At 37.0% G+C, this 14,598-nt stretch overlaps 2 protein-coding genes across 2 annotated transcripts in view; both read left to right on the forward strand.

The window, feature by feature from the left end:
• LOC131047032 (probable cyclic nucleotide-gated ion channel 5) overlaps nucleotides 1-14,598 on the forward strand; it is a 369,446-nt gene that overhangs the window by 36,978 nt on the left and 317,870 nt on the right. The window lies entirely within an intron of this gene.
• Nucleotides 12,044-13,147, forward strand: LOC131857040 (uncharacterized). Its single transcript, XM_059209031.1, has 2 exons — nucleotides 12,044-12,707; nucleotides 12,810-13,147. Exons 1-2 carry the CDS (start codon nucleotides 12,044-12,046, stop codon nucleotides 13,145-13,147), a joined length of 1,002 nt encoding a protein of 333 aa, XP_059065014.1.

The following is a 14,598-nucleotide window of genomic DNA, read 5'->3' on the forward strand; positions in this document are numbered from 1 at the left end:
TGTATACATAAGTTTGTATATTAAGAAGGATTATGAGTACAAAGGTATTTTAAGGAATGTAATGCATATGTAAAAGATGGAAAATCATATTGATGTATATATTAATTTAAGAATACATTAAGAATTCATGTTAACACAAGGAATAGTTTATGAACTGAAACTGTTATACTCTAATTCTATGACATGCTCAAAGCCTCTATCAGGTGGTACTCTAGGAGGTATATCACCAAACACCATCCCATGTTTATCTAAAATCTGCTGAATATCAATGTGATATGAATTGCCATCTTGAGATGAAGGTGCTTTAGATGAAACAAAGCACTGTGTAGCCCAAAGGATATCTCTGTGCCTGATAATAGTCTCCATCCTCCGAGAGGAAACCTCCTTGGGGCCTCCATCCGATAATGCCCTCAGTATTCTCTTCTTACCATCAGCTAAGAACTCCAACTGCATTCTGTGGTGATCAATGACATATTTGCCAATTCCCTGTAACCACTGCATATCTATAACTATATCATAATCCTCTAAGGGTAAAACATAAAAGTCATCTCTCAAAGTGTAGTCCCCCATCTGGATACTGAGCTGAGGAATCCTCCTTGTACATCCCAACACTGCACCATCTGCAACCTTCACACCAAATCTTGAAAATTCCTCTGTCTGTAACCCTTGTCTCTCTACCATATGCTGATCAATAAATTTATGGGTTGATCCAGTATCTACTAAACACACTACACGCTGCCCTTGAATTGTTCCCTTCAATCTGAAAGCATGGAACTTAAGATAATTGGAAAGAGTGGCCATGGTAACATTTACCGTAGCCTGTGCATTAGTAGAGTCAAGCTCAATTTGGGGAGACTCAATATGCTCTCCCTCATCATTAGTGTCTTGTATGTGCTCATCCTCCACATCTGAGCTCACTTCAATGAGATGAGCTTTGCCTTTGCCAAGGCATCAGTGACCCGGTTCCCAAGGTTCCTTACAAGTAAAACACAGTTTCTTTCTCCTTAATTCATTTCTAGTCTCCTGATCAATCCTAGGAGAAGATGTGTTACCCTTTTGTGGGTTGAAAGGTTTTTGGAAGGGTTTGGAGTTCCTGGGGAAGTTTTTGTTTTGCTGAAAAGTGGAGGATAGAGGAGTGGTGTCCAAGTCTAACGTGAGCTGAATAGCCTTTTGTAAAGTCTTAGGCTTCAAAGCCTTGACTAAACCACGATATCTCTCATGAAGTCCCTCTATGAAGAGCATAACTACCCTCCTAACAGACATCTCCGATACTATCATTGCTATACGCTGAAATTCATTAATATATGTATCCACATGACCCGACTATTTCAGGAGAGCTAAATCCCTGTAATAAAGTTCCACATCTTTCCTGTCAAATCTGGAAGTCAGCCTCTCTGTGAATTCTGCGTATGAATGAATGAGAGCGTGATTCTGCGTGACCAATCCATGGTGCCACCAGTCATATGCGACACCCTCCAAATGTAGGACAGCAATGTGAATGGCCTCGTTTTCAGCCATGGGTTTCAAGGAGAGGTATATATCTAGCTTGTGAACCCACGCTCGTGCACTAGTAGAATCGCTGGCATCAAAATTTGGATAAAATCAGCTTATCTGTAGCCTTCTTCAGATCATTATTTCACTGTTGCCTGGGTCCCCTGTCATTCGGTCCCCTCATGGAATCACAACGATGCATACAATATTGATGCAACGGGAATGCATCTCTAATATGTGCTGGTAGGCGTGCCCACTCATCGCTGGCAGCCATTCCTGGAAGGTGATTCCATTCTGAGGATCAACCAACGGTGGTACATCACTAGGAGTGAACCGTGGAAGCATAGGCCTATCCGTTGTCCTAGTATGGGTCCTGTCCCTCTGTGGTGAGATGGATGCATTACTCAGGGAAGATGGAATCCTATTGCTGCCCCTACTTCCTGCAGCTGACACTGTCCTTCTACGGCTCCTGTGCCGTTGCCTATTATTTCCCAAATCCATTTTGTCAAGTGTGTCCTGTAAGCTGTTGATTGCTTCAACAATTCTTGGTTGTGCTTCAGCCAAGCTCCTCATAATCTCATCAGGATTGAGTGGAATCTGTCTGGGTGGGCTCCTCTGTCCTTCAGGTATATCACCCATATTAGTCTCAAGGGGTGGTTTGTATTATCTCAGATATTTTTTGTTTTGTTTTTTGGACCAAAAATAAACATCAACCAACAGATAACCCGTTAAGGTTAGAAAACATAAACTCAATACTTGCTGGAAATTGCAACCCTTCCACTTTCTGATCACCAAGTGCCCAATATGGGAAGGTGAAAGCATACGGTGAATAGGGGATCGTTAGATCTCAAATCTGCTGAAAGATGAAGTGAAATACAATACCGGGCGGCAAGCCAACCCCTTCCGCTTCAGCGGGAAAGCAAGAAACATGGTGGTCAACCAGCCAAGAGAAACACACAAAGACACAAATCACTCGACTGCGATATTTCAGCGAGAGGATTGAAATTACAAACAAACTCAACTCAACCGCTTATGCAGCGGGAGGACCATTACAATCAATCATCACTCGACCGTTTATGTAGCGGGAGGACCATTACAATCAATCATCACTCGACCGCTTATGCAGTAGGAGGACTGAATTGCAATTCAATTGAAATAGGTGGCAAGCCAACCTCTTCCACTTTTGAGTGGGATTAGAGTTTACAAGCCAGAATTGGTTAGTAGTACTACTACTGAACCTTACAATAATCAAGATAGTGAGAGAAGATGAGTATTGCTGAACATCCAAATAATAAGCATGAAATTCTGCTAACATCAAAATCTGCAGGCTGGAAATGCAAAACCAGCAGCCTATGGATTCACTAAAACACTCATAACTCTCTCATTACTCACCCAATTCACCCCAAATCAGTTCCAAACCAATACTACGCCAGCCACAATGAAAACAAACCCAAAAGAAGCAATCAAAACACTCATATTTATTTTGCATGCATCCCAATGCACTCCCTAAACCCAATGCCTAACCAGGAAAGTTTGATTTGCATTATAAAATTCCACACTCAACATAAGGTGCTAAAAACTTACAAGATGCATCGTTAGTGGCAAGAAAGATGGATGAGCCGGTACCCAGAATGATGGAATCGCCTGGCCAAGAGGTATGAGTAATATATAGTTTCAACAGCTCCGCGACCAGCAACCAGAAAACACTCCAATCCCACACAAAACACTCCAGAATCTGCAACTCACTCACCAACAACACTGGAAATACAAGGACACAGCTAGGTACTATCTTGCAAGTACGAAACTGAGACTTAGCTAGGAAGCCACACTTCGAAGCTCAGATTTTTCAATCACCAATCCGGCAGCATAACGATGCAATTTCATAAGATAACCAGAGTGGGAGCCCAAGGCTCTTATTTATAACCTCAAACACCACCAAATCCAAATGCAAATGCTCACAAATGCGCCCAAATTCCACTTTCCTATTTGCATTTCATTTACCAAGTGGACCCAAGGATGGCGCCCAAACCATAAGTCAAGAATCACGCCAAGTAAGCACAAGACCACGATTTTGACTTAGCAAATGTTTTTGTGAATAAAATAATATCTCCCAATATAAAATTGGTGTCCCTTTCTAGACATAATAATTCGCCTAGCACTTAGGAGACATTATGCGCAATTTCCATAGTCATTAATCAGTAGTAAAAATAATCAAATTAATTAAATATTAAACCTTAGGAAAAGGAAGTAAGATTTAATTATATCACTTATGACTCCAATACTAATTATTGCCAAAACCAAGATGAAGCTGAGCAAGGAAGACCACGGAACTGCTGCAGGATCAGGACCCTGTCCATTGCCAAAAATAGAAATATGCCGTACTGCCACTTACTAAAAATAGTAAGTCATGAACTACTGCTTTGAAAAGCATGATCTTCGCACCCAGTGACAGAGCATGGAGAGCTCAGTAGGACAGTATCACCAAAACAGCCAACCCCTGACTTACTAAAAATAGTAAGTTCTTGCCTCATCAATGTTTGACCCTCATTCTTCATTCCACATAGCCTACGGGTCTCGGAAATAGGCTAATGGACCACTGGAAGGACATCAACGAGAAGGGGACATTACAACTATGACAAAATTTAAATCCACTCTAGGTCTCCTGTGTGTGTAATATCTGTAGGTACCAAATTTGCCCTGCTGCATAGAATTAATCTGATGACCCCTAGGCTGGTAGGATCATCGCTCTGATACCACTGAAAGATCCCTGACTAGATTTCTTAACCAAAATGCTGATTGTTTACAAATTCAAATTCTTTGACCAGCGAAAGAGCTTTTTGGAAGTTTATTGTATTTTCAAATTTTTTGTAGTTTTTTGGATTTTTGACAATACATGGAAAATAATAAATGCAATACAATAAATATAGAACTGATAATAGTTTCCAGAATTCTGTTTATTAATTGCAGTAAGTACCAATTAACAATAAAGAGGATTCTTGATAGAATTAAGCCGTTCAAGGCTTACCAGGAGTCCAATGTTGGGGTTTGAGGGTGGAATTTGAACCTGGAATGAAGCAGTGATTGAACCAAGCACCTCCAACTGCTACCAATGGCTGCAAGTGACTTTATTTAACTGTAGGATAATTACCAAAAACTAATATTGAAGAATTATTTAGACCCAGTTGGAATTCCAAATTCTGCCAAGCAAGATTCCCAAATTATGTCTCTTTTCCTCAAAGAATTGCTGCTACTGCCCAAATCTGATATTTTCTTCACACCATACCAATTGTGATCACTTATTATTACCACAATAATGAATTCACACACCAATAATGGTGACAAAACCCTTTAGTTTATTTATTAATGGATCCCTAGGCAAGAGAATGGTATGGTTGGCCAAGGGAGTTGTACGGCTAGCATTTGTGGCTTATTTCTTGCTGGAAATCATACACAACTTGCTCAGATCTGCAGATTAAAACCAATTAATGCTTCTGTAGGTGTGTTCTTTGCTGACTGTAATCTTTATTGGTCAATTTTTGAGAAGATATTGCTGCTACTGCGGAGGGTGTAGGATTCCGTCCACACCATCAAATAGTAGGGGGTTTTTGTCCTCCTTGGGCTGCCATAGCTGGATACGTGCTGCTGCAGACCTCCAATGTGCAAAGGTTGTAAAAATTAAAAAATCATGAATGCTCCAAATGAATCGTACAAGCCTCTTTAACCAAAAGGAATCCTAGAGGCATCAAAGAAAGATTCTTTGGAATCTTTTATTCTCTAAAAAGTGGCGCCCACATGAGAGGGGTTCTCCATGAATAAACAACCACCTTTTAAGTTATTGGAGTTCGCCTAGGAAGGTGTGCAAGGACTTTTAAAATAAAGTCATTAAGTTTTATTAGTAACTTACAAGTTACTTTATTAGATTTTCTATTTTAAGAAAAATGATTTATGTAACTTTTATATCATAAAGTTACTTTATTACACCCACCAAAGTCAAAAGAAATGACTAATTAAAGTTCCCTTTGGCTAGCGAATTCATCTCCAAACATCAACTTCACCTGTGGAGATGGGTGATAGGTGAATCTGAGCTCTGAATGGCACTAGAGAAGAGGGGACATTACAATTGAGAGCTAAGGATGTGTATTTTCATTCCAACTCCCGCATAGGCTGACTTGCATCTTAAAAAGAACTTTTTAATTTACCCTTTTTACTGGGCGCTCCACACTTGAAGGCCGACCTCCTAGCTTTCTTTTACACTTTGATTTTGGCAGCATTTTAAGGTACCTTTACAACTTGATTAGAGGCAGCTTTTCATGACACCTTTGCAACTCGTTGATCTAGGCTATATTTTTTTGTAGCACCTTTGCATCTTGTACCTTGGGTGGATTTTTGAAGGACCATTGCAACTCATGGTATAGGGGCAGATTTTAAAGCACCTTTGCAACTAAAAATCAAGGCGGCCTTTGGAGAGACCTTTGCTAGATTTGTTTGAAGTCAACATTTTGAAGGACCTTTGCATGTTTAGATCATGGCGACTTTTTTTGATACCTTTGCATCTCATCCACTTGATCGACTTTTGGAGATAGCATTGCAACATAACATCAAGGCGGGTTTTTAGAGCACCTTTGCAACACTTGCTTGTGGTGGCAATTCAAGGGAGCTTTGCAAGTTTGGATTGTGGCGGCTTTTCTTAGCACCTTTGCAACTTTTGCTTCATGGTGGAAATTCAAGGCACCTTTGCAACTTAGTGATCTAAGCGCCTTTTGGAGAGACCTTTGCACCTTGACATCATGGCGGAATTTTGGATGACCTTTGCAATCTTCTTTGGAGGTGACATTTTGAAGGACCTTTGCATCTTGTCATTTATGCGGCATTTTGAGAGACCTTTGCACTAAGTCTTGACATTCCAATGCACTTGAGACAAACCCTCATTCTCGTTGCCCATTGACCTAGGCTAGGAGGTTTCGATAGTTCTACCTTTGTTACATACCTCTTAACTCATGAGTTTCATCCTTAGTCATGACGAACGAGAATGCCCTAGTACAAGGGGCATCTTCCTCTTGGAGTGTAATCTTAGAATGCTAACCATTTGAAGATCTGGAGGGCAAAGATAGTGTCGTACCTCACTTCATCCTAAAGAGGAGGACTTGATCAACCCTTGAGCAACTATATGTAAGAGGCTAATAGCAAAGATACGAGGACTACTATTGATGTTTTGTAGCTTTGGTCAAATAATTCTAATCGATGAAATCAAATGCTTAATTGGCCTATCGGCCTTAAGCATTTGATATCTATCCTCTACAAGTATTAATCCATTATTTGCATTATGTATCTAATAAGATTCTTGCTTAAATATTAATCTTGAAATATGATTATGAATTAATCATATGTATATATTTAATAATGTATAACTATACATTATTAAATATACACATATAATTAATTTGATTATATCAAATAACATGTAATCATATGCTTATCGATATTTACTATCGATCAGATTATGTGCGTTTAGAAAATCATATTAACAATGTAACAAATGCAAATTGGTTACCAATAATTATCGACTGCATTACTTTACGTATCGGCGTGTTCTGACACGACCGAGAGACATGTCTCTACATGGACATGATCCACGTAGAGTCATGCCTCTACGAAGGTATGTCTCTCTCCTTATATAAGGAGGGAGACAATCGTATTGTGGACACACAGAATAATTACAATGCAGAAACAATATCGACTGCCTCCCAGAATATTGCATGCCATTTGCTGTTGGAAATTTAATATATTAATCGATTCTATTTTCATGTAAAATTGCAATAAGATTAATATCAGTTTTAATTGATCATTGTACAACAGTTCATGTTAAATTAATTGATATACAAAGGAATCCTTATATTGATATAAGAAGTGGAAATTGCATTAATAAGATTTAAAAGATCCTATATTCAAATCAGATATAAACAATAACAACTACCAGCGGCTAAGCTAAGACAACTAACCTAGAAAGCGAAAAAAAGGGGGTTCCCATTTGCAATGGGGCGATTTCGTTAATACATCACAACAGGTTGCAGCTAGAATAGGAATAAGTGATATTCCTAAAAAGTTTCTTATCACCGAATTTTCCCCCAAACTGAAGTTTTCCTTCCCAAACTTGGCATTTGCAATCAAAGAAGGAATAAAGCACTAATCAAGTGAAGAGTGGTCTGAGTGCAAGCCAAGGATCTTTAAGGAAATCCATAAACCTAGTTGCTCCAAGGTGGTATATCCATATCTTCCAAATGATGAGTAGGAACACCTAATGAAGTCTTGTGACGTATGAATATAAGGTTTAGATATGATAATGTTTGAAATGCTAAATTCCTAAAGGTTTATAATGGTGGCTTGTGGTTGTAGGATGAACGCCACTGGAGAGGAGCTTGAGGAGAAAAAAAAATCATATGGAAGAACCAATAACATGGGGATTTCTAGATAACATTACCAATCATGCCGTATGATTATCAAGACAATGAGAAATACAAGATCAAAATCTTGAAGATGATGTCTTTCTAAAGAGGATTGAGAGTAGCATGCTCACAAAAATGATTTTTTTTGTAAACATGTGAAGATATCAACGAACACCCTATAGAGTTGCAGTTTGAACGTGCCACAGAGATGGAGATGAAGCATTGAGAACCGCTATCACATTCTAGAGGGTGTCTTTTCCAAATTTCTGGAAAATAGTGACAAGTTACAAAAAATTGACAGCTGTATATGAATTGAGAATGTTTGTTGTAAAAAGTGGATTAATTTATTTTAAAATAATGATATTTTGGCTAAATTAAAGAAATATTATAAAGCCAAGTATTATTATTCTCCCAAAAAGGTTAGTTATTTATCCCATAGAAGCAATAATCGCGAAAAAATCGCGATTAATCGCAGATCGGCAGATTTGGCGATTAATTCCCCGAAAAAATCGCAGAAAATCAGTCAACGATTTTTTGGGGTTTTTCAACGACTTTAACGTGATTAATCGCGAATAAAACGGACCTGTAAATCGGGTAAAAATAACACGCGAAAATCACTAAACTGCCAAACCCTAAACTGCCGCAAAAATCACAAAATCGCGCGAAAAAATCATCGCGACGCCTTTATAACGGATGCGGGGTTGTAGGAGGTTAATCACAAGTTTCCTCCTTTCCATTTTCGTCCCTTCTTTGCCAGGTCAATTCAAGTGCTGCGACAGAGCCGAGCGAGGTTGATTTATTATTCAGGTGCTGCGAGAGAGGTATGTTGATTTCTTCCAAATATTTTTTTTCGGGTTTTCAATATGTTGATGATTTTGTTGGGCTTTTAAGATTTTTTTTTAAATCACAAAACATATTCTGTCATGCCATATTCCTATTTTTTGGATTTTCAATAATATTTATTCTGAAAACTATGTATTCTGATAAAAAAAATAATGTATTCTAACATTAATACATTATTTTTTTTTATCAAAATACATATTTTTCAAGAATAAATATTTATCAGAATACATTATTTTTTATCAGAATTTCTGATAAAAAATAAATGTATTATGATAAATACGTTTTCTTGAAAAATATGTATTTATATCAGAATACATTTATTTTTCATCAGAATTTCTGATAAAAAATAAATGTATTCTGATAAATACGTTTTCTTGAAAAATATGAATACATATTTTTCAAGAATACATATTTATCAGAATACATTATTTCTGATAAATAATAATGTATTCTGATAAATATGTATTCTTGAAAAATATGTATTTTTATCAGAATACATTTATTTTTTATCAAAATTTCTGATAAAAAATAAATGTATTCTGATAAATATTTACATATTTTTCAAGAATACATATTTATCAGAATACATTATTTTTACGATGCTTTACAAAATACGTATTCTATAATGTCCCTACAAGTTAGAGATCATTAACCTGCAAAATAGATTGTTAGAATACAACAAACATATATATATATATATATATATATATATATATATATATATAGAAGTAATCTAAATTACAATCTAACTTTAAAATACTTACTTAACATAATCACAACTTTTATCTAATAAAAAGGATATGATTGCCATACGAAAGTATGTCTTTAGGCGGCCGTGAAGCTCGCCTTCTTGGAACCCATCTTGGTTCCAAGCCCTCCAGGAAGTCGAAGGTGAATTCGACTCCTATCTTGAATGTAATTTCTTACATCCAAGCCCTCCAGGAAATCGAAGGTTAATTCAACTCCTGTCTTGAATGTAATTTCTTACATCCAAGCCTTCCAGGAAATCGAAGGTTAGTTCGATTCCTGTCTTGGGTGTAACCTCTTACACCCAAGCCATCCAAGGAAGACCCTATGTCAATTCCTTGCCTTGGATGATGCATCCCATCATCCAAGTCCTCAGAGGGGACCGGCCAGATCCGTCTCTTCTTGGATGAACTTAGTCAACCAAGCCATATATATGCATATAGATATTCAGTATATACTGCCCTCCAGGGATTATCATAATCCCTCCATTAGGCTAAGGGAATTTCTTCTCTATAACCTTCATCATATAATCACATTAATATTACATTTTATAATTCATTACTGTTTTCCATTCCATAATTTACTTCTTCATTTACATATTCTTTAATCTTTCTAATGATCCTAAATATACATACATATTCTACATAGATTCCTATCTTTATTGCTACATTCATATAAGTAATCATTAGAGATATATGTATTCATAAAAATGCATATGTGTGTGTGTGGCACACATGTCCACACACATATATACCTTAAGACTTCTTAACCCCTCTTACCTGTACGTAGATTGTAGCCTGCGGTTGGAGTTCACACTGTAGATGTCGCCTGCAGATTGGGAGGCATACCGTAAAGAACACAAATGTTACTTCCTGTAACTTGATGACAATTTTGATTTGATCTTATCAATGGTGATGTCACTAGATGCTTTTGATTCCTTCCCTTTATATCTCTCAATTTGAGGGAGAGGTCACACCTCTTCATCATGTATGCCTTTTGACAAGAGACATACCCTTTCACCATTAGCACCCTTTGAAAGAGTGTAACTCTTCATTATTTCTACCATTTGAAAGGGACACAACCTTTCATAATCAGATCTGCACTTATTATTTAAATCAAATCTGCACTTCTCATCACCAAATTATCCCCCCTCTCAAATGAGGTTTTCTTCTCCCTTTTATATATCATTGTTGAGGGAGTCACAACTTTTCCTTTCATGTCTTTTGACTTTTCATTAACTTAATTAATTTTTTATTAATCATATTTAATTATATCATTTTATATTTTAATTTTATTATTATCATTTATTATTAAATTCTATTTCAACGTGGGGATATTATTATCATTTATTATTAAATTTTATTTCAAAGTGGGGATATTATTATCATTTATTATTAAATTCTATTTCAAAGTGGGGATATTACATATTCTGTCATGCCATATTCCCATTTTTTGGGTTTTCAATAATATTTATTCTAAAAACTATGTATTCTGATTAAAAAAAATGTATTCTAACATTAATACATTATTTTTTTTAATTAGAATACATATTTTTCAAGAACACATATTTATCAGAATACATTATGGTTTATCAGAAATTCCGATAAAAAATATATGTATTCTGATAAATACGTTTTGTGGAAAAATATGTATTCATATTTTTCCACAAAACGTATTTATCAGAATACATATATTTTTTATCAGAATTTTTGATAAAAAATAATGTATTTGAATACATATTTTTCAAGAATACATATTTATCAGAATACATTATTTTTTATGAGAAATTCTGATAAAAAATATATGTATTCTGATAAATATGTTTTCTTGAATAATATGTATTCTCATAAAAAAAATATGTATTCTGAATCAAAATATATTAGAATTTTTGATATATTAGATGCAGAGTTAAACTTGACTTAATATATAAAAAATATATATAGTCAAGTTTAACTGTGCATCTAATATATAGTCAAATTTAACATGCATGCCTTCACATTGACACAAACACTGCTCTTACACCTACCTTTAAGATTGTTTATAAACATGACTATCATTGATTATTTGATTGTTAAAGGTCTGATATAGGTACCCATCTAACTATGTGACTTCTTACTATCATTTCTTTGTCTTGATGTCATAAATTTATGAATTAATGTCACTATTGTTTGTGGTCTTTTGTACTAGATTATGTATTGAGCAACTTCCCACATTTACATTTGCAATTCAATCGCATTTACATTTGCAATTTACATTTACATTGAGCAACTTCCCACTGTGCTAGATTGTGTATTGAAATTCAATTACATTTACATTTGCAATTTCCTGTGTCAATGAAATTTAAATGCAATTATTATACACAAACCCAACCCAAGATCCCTTAGAAATAAAGACTGAGTGTAATGTTTTTGCAGATCTGATTCTTGATCAGAATGCCACGTCAAAAAGACTTTGCGTAGACACATTGCACAACAATTCCTGGTAGCACGAAGGTCAAGTGCAATTGGTGTCTAGAAGAGATGAGTGGTGGAATTTATCGTTTAAAATGGCATTTGTCCAAAGAACGAGGAAATAACACAGTGATATGCAAAGCATGCCTTGCGGATGTCTCATATCAGGCAAAGAAATCTCTTGAGGGGATTGCTGAGAGTAAGGCAAAAAAGGCAAGAATTGGGGTTGAACTAGGTTCTAGTTCTGTAGATCCCAGGACGAACCATTTGGGTGAGGAGGATGGCGAAGATGGGAGTTATAGGGAATGTGGGTCAACACCTAATTCTATAGCACGTGGACCAACCATAGGTGGAGGAAATATTAATACTTTCTTCCAACCTCGTACTACACCAGGGTCACAAACTACTCTGGAGAGTACAGGATGGAGGAGAACTATCATTGAACAAGCAAAGAAGGCCATTGGTAATTTTTGGTATTCCTCTCACATGGCATTCCATGCTTCTAGAAATCCATATTGGCAACCCATGGTAGATGCTATTGCAGCTGTAGGACCTGGGTTTCAAGCCCCGTCTTATGAGTCATTGAGGGTTGGTATGCTGAAAGATGCAGTAGAGGATGTTCAAGATGTTGTTAAACAACATCGGTTACAGTGGGCTAGAACTGGTTGCAGTATCATGTCAGATGGTTGGACAGATGGAAGGAACCGAACTCTCATTAACTTCCTTGTCTCTTGTGAGATTGGCACTGTTTTTCTAAAATCTGTGGATGCATCTAATATGATGAAATCCACAAATGCATTGTTTGAGATGTATGACGTGGTAGTTATGCATGTAGGGCCACAAAATGTGGTTCAATTTATCACAAACAATGCTGCTGCTTGTGTTGCTGCAGGGAGACCTCTGACAAATAAATACCCTTCTGTGTTTTTTACACCATGTGCAGCAGATTGCCTTGATCTAACCCTAGAGGACATTGGAAAAATAGAATGGGTTAAGGCGGCCTTTCAGATGGCTCACAAGGTTACCAAATTTGTTTATAATCACACGAGGGTTTTGGCTATAATGCGCTCTTTCACAGGAGGCAAGGAGCTAGTTCGACCAGGGGTGACAAGATTTGCAACATATTTCCTTGCATTACAAACATTATGTGAACAGAAAGGTAATTTGAGGTGAATGTTTGCTTCAACTGAGTGGATGGAGTCTAGCTTCACAACTCAAGCAAATGGCAAAGCAGTTGCAGAGTATATGTATTCTACCACCTTTTGGGAATCAATTGAGCAGATTGTAGAATTTTCAGAGCCTTTAGTAAAAGTCTTGAGAGTAGTGGATGGGGAAAAACCCCCCATGGGATGTGTATGAGGCCATGGATAGGGCCAAGGAGGTGATAAGGAGTAAGCTGAAAAATAACAGGGATAGTGTTGTGCGAATCGCACACCCATCCCCGTCTTGGACAGGGACCCCCAGTTTGTGCCTTTCTGTCCTGATCCTGAAATTTGGCTAAGTCTGGAATTTCCTGATCCTGAAATTTGGCTAACTCTGAAAAACTGAGGAAACCTCCAAAAACTAGAATTTGCAATATAACTCCTGGAGGGCCGAAACCACTCTCAAACATCCTGAAAGTATATATGGAATATAACTTAAAGTATAAGAAAGGAGAAAGACATATGGAATATAACTTAAATGTTATATTCCATATGCTCATTTTCGGACCCAGAAGCCAAAAGTTAAAAGTTGCCAAACGACCCTCAAGGCCCGAGATTCACTTTAAACATCATTTTCGGACCCTAGGGCCGAAATTTCTAAATATGACAAAATCGCAAAAAGTGTTTCAAGGTCAAGGCCCGAGATTCACTTTAAACATCATTTTCGGACCCTAGGGCCGAAATTTCTAAATATGACAAAATCGCAAAAAGTGTTTCAAGGTCCGAAAAACACTTTAAGAGTCCATTTTCGGACCCTGGGGCGAAATGTTAAAAAACGCGATTTTGCAAAAGCGCCTCCAGGTCCGAAATCACTTAAGTCCCTCTTTTCGGACCCTTGGAAGAAAATAAAGAAAGCGCGTAGTTTTAAAACGGACGCTACAGGTCCAAAAACCCAAAATATCCATTTTCGGACCCCTGGGTTTAAAAGCGCGAAATATAAAAGGACGCACTAGGTCCGAAAACTGGCGAAAGCGCTTCAAGCCCCGAAAAACACTTAAACGCCCAATTTCGGACCCTACCTCCAAAGTTCACATTAAAATCGCGAAATTTCCAAACGCGTTTTTAGGTCCGAAATTCTTCTAAAATTGCGAAATATGCCTTATGGTCCGAAATCTGGGTAAATTCGCCAAAAGGCCTTGAGCGTTCGAAGTTTGCCTTAGACACCCATTTCGGACCCCAGCCCCGAAATTTTAAAACCCATCAAAATTGCAAAGGGTGGTTTAGCTCCAAAAATGATAGAGTTCGCCAAGAAAACGCGTGAAAAGCTCTGAAAATACACTTAAGTGTCCATTTTCGGACCCTGGGGCGAAAAGTTTGAAAATCGCAATTTGCAAAATATGTGTAAGCTCCGAAATTTGCCAAACATGTCATAAGGTCCGAATTTGCCTTTAAAATTTGCGAAATATATGCAAGCGTCGAAAG

This window comes from Cryptomeria japonica, chromosome 7 (genome assembly GCF_030272615.1).
Source record: "Cryptomeria japonica chromosome 7, Sugi_1.0, whole genome shotgun sequence".
NCBI classification, from domain to species: Eukaryota; Viridiplantae; Streptophyta; class Pinopsida; order Cupressales; family Cupressaceae; genus Cryptomeria; species Cryptomeria japonica.